Below are 2,863 nucleotides of genomic sequence, written 5' to 3'. Positions count from 1 at the left end.
AGAGGAGGGAGAGAGAGAGGAGGGGGAGATAGGAGGAGGGGGAGAGAGAGAGAGAGGAGTGAGGAGGAGGGGGAGAGAGAGAGAGGAGTGGGGAGGAGGATAGAGAGAGGAAGGAGAGAGAGAGAGAATTTGAATTTGAGAGAGAGAGAGGGGAGGGGTTGGGGATGGGACAGAGGGGGAGAGAAGGGCTGTTATTGGTGTACAGTGAGGGGGGGGAGTGAGAGGGACAGTGAGGGGACGTGAGGGGGAGTGAGAGGGGGTGTGAGGGGGAGTGAGGTGGGCAGTGAGGGGGGGGTGAATGAAGCTGCCCCTCACCCTGGTAGATGCCGATCCTGCCGTCCCCCCCGCACAGCTCACTAGACTTGCCGAAGCACACCTGGTCACACTCCACCGCCGACACCTGTTCGTTACGAGCCAGGTCTGCCCCTGAACCACAGAAACAGGCATAGCCTGCCTCCCACCCCCGCAAACTGAGAGAGAGAGCAGGGGGGTAGAGAGAGAGAGAGAGGAGAGAGAGAGAGAGAGAGAGAGAGAGACAGAGAGACAGAGTTTACTGACGCTACACACAAACACCATACCCTCTCTGCCTTCTCCTTGTCCACCCCCTCTCCAGCCTCTCTCCCCTCCACGACCCTCTCTCCACCCCTATCTCTGACCCCTCTCCTCACCAATCTCCTTCACCCTCTCTCCCCCTCTCCTCCACCCCCTCTCCTCTCTCCCACCTCTCCCCTTCACCCCTCTCCCCCCCTCTCTCTCCCTCCACCCCCCTCTCTCCTCTCTCTCCTCCACCCCCTCTCTCCCCCCTCTCTCCCCCCCCCTCCCTCCCTCCCTCTCCCCCTCCCCTCCCCCTCTCTCTCCCCCCCCTCTCTCTCCCCCCTCCCTCTCTCCCCCCCTCTCTCTCCCCCCCTCCCTCTCTCCCCCCCCTCTCTCTCCCCCCCTCCCTCTCTCCCCCCCCCTCTCCCCCCCTCTCCCCTCTCTCACCTCATACCCATGTTTCCTGCAGTATCGAATGCAGACCTGCACTGTGAGTTTGGTGGAGGTGCCACTGCTCCCTGTCAGAGCAGGAGGGCTCCCCGAGTCCAGGAAACAGCCGTGGTACCCCCGGCACTGCGAGAGAGAGAAACAGGGGGTGAAGAACACCCAAAAACACATCCCTACACCCCGGAACTGACAGAGAAACAAACGCTGGTCTGACTCAGTTTAGTTTCAATAACGCTGATGAAGGCACTGGAGCCCAAACGCTGGACTGCTTGACTCAGTTTAGTTTCAATAACACTGATGAAGGCACTGGAGCCCAAACGCTGGTCTGCTTGACTCAGTTTAGTTTCAATAACACTGATGAAGGCACTAGAGCCCAAACGCTGGTCTGCTTGACTCAGTTTAGTTTCAATAACGCTGATGAAGGCGCTAGAGCCCAAACGCTGGTCTGCTTCACTCAGTTTAGTTTCAATAACGCTGATGAAGGCGCTAGAGCCCAAACGCTGGTCTGCTTCACTCAGTTTAGTTTCAGTAACGCTGATGAAGGCACTAGAGCCCAAACGCTGGTCTGCTTCACTCAGTTTAGTTTCAGTAACGCTGATGAAGGCACTAGAGCCCAAACGCTGGTCTGCTTCACTCAGTTTAGTTTCAGTAACGCTGATGAAGGCACTAGAGCCCCAAACGCTGGTCTGCTTGACTCAGTTTAGTTTCAATAACACTGATGAAGGCACTAGAGCCCAAACGCTGGTCTGCTTGACTTAGTTTAGTTTCAATAACGCTGATGAAGGCACTAGAGCCCAAACGCTGGTCTGCTTGACTCAGTTTCCAGATTCCGATCAGGAAGGACTCACTCCGACAGCTGGGAATGTCACAGTACTTCCAATAGATTCCCTCCTCACTCTCCGAGACATAACACCAGGGCTGCACGTCTCCATCAGGATTTCTCCGGGAAAAAAAAAAAAAAAATAAGGAAAAAGTTGCAGCGCCAATGATCCAGTTACCCCCCTGAGTTTCAACAGCCATAGTTTAATATCTCACCCCATTGCAGCTGTCCTATACTTGTGCTACCATTGCCCCTCAGTGTAATACAGAACCATTATTGCCATTGTAGCTCCACTGTCTGTCTGCATTGCCATTGAAGATCATTTAGGGTATAGTCAGCACACTGTGGTCCCATTCTACCAGCCTCACCCCATTGCAGCTGCCCTATACTTGTGCTACCATTGCCCCTCAGTGTAATACAGAACCATTATTGCCATTGTAGCTCCACTGTCTGCCTGCATTGCCATTGAAGATCATTTAGGGTATAGTTAGCACACTGTGGTCCCATTTAGTTAACATACTGTCTGCCTCTCTCCTCTCTGGTTACCTGCAGTAATTGTGATCCCCCAATCCCCACTCTCCAGCCATCTGTCTCCCAGTATTGTAGGTGTGCTGGACGGTCTGGTTCCAGTACAGGCAGGGATTCCCATTCAGAACCGAGGTCCGATTCTGAGAACCGCGGTAATCGGCTCCGTTCACCAGAAAACAGTCAAAGCGATCTGACAGACAGACAGAAAAAAAAAAAGCTGACCAGCTTTAAAATCCATTCTCTCACCTCTTATTAGCTTTATTAACATGATCACTGGCCCCTCCCTTTAAAGGAGCGCTGACCATCTTTACAATCCATTCTCTCACCTCTTATTAGCTTTATTAACATGATCACCGGCTCCTCCCTTTAAAGGAGCGCTGCCCATCTTTCAAATCCATTCTCTCTCCTCTTATTAGCTTTATTAACATGATCACTGGCCCCTCCCTTTAAAGGAGCGCTGACCATCTTTAAAATCCATTCTCTCAGCTCTTATTAGCTTTATTAACATGATCACCGGCCCCTCCCTTTAAAGGA

The 2,863-nt window shown here is 52.9% G+C and overlaps 1 protein-coding gene across 1 annotated transcript in view; it reads right to left on the bottom strand.

Annotated features, from left to right (window-relative positions):
- Positions 1-315: 315 nt before the first annotated feature.
- Positions 316-2,863, bottom strand: part of LOC131728340 (kremen protein 2-like) — a gene marked incomplete at its 3' end in the record, with an annotated part of 4,295 nt that continues 1,747 nt past the window's right edge. The window contains 3 exon segments of the mRNA XM_059019366.1: positions 316-470; positions 982-1,921; positions 2,348-2,519. Coding sequence (XP_058875349.1) covers positions 316-470; positions 982-992 — 166 coding nt within the window.

Source organism: Acipenser ruthenus, unplaced genomic scaffold, assembly GCF_902713425.1.
Source record: "Acipenser ruthenus unplaced genomic scaffold, fAciRut3.2 maternal haplotype, whole genome shotgun sequence".
In the NCBI taxonomy this organism is placed as follows: Eukaryota; Metazoa; Chordata; class Actinopteri; order Acipenseriformes; family Acipenseridae; genus Acipenser; species Acipenser ruthenus.
Note: the sequence above shows the minus strand (reverse complement) of the source record. Positions and strands in the feature narration are given on the sequence as shown.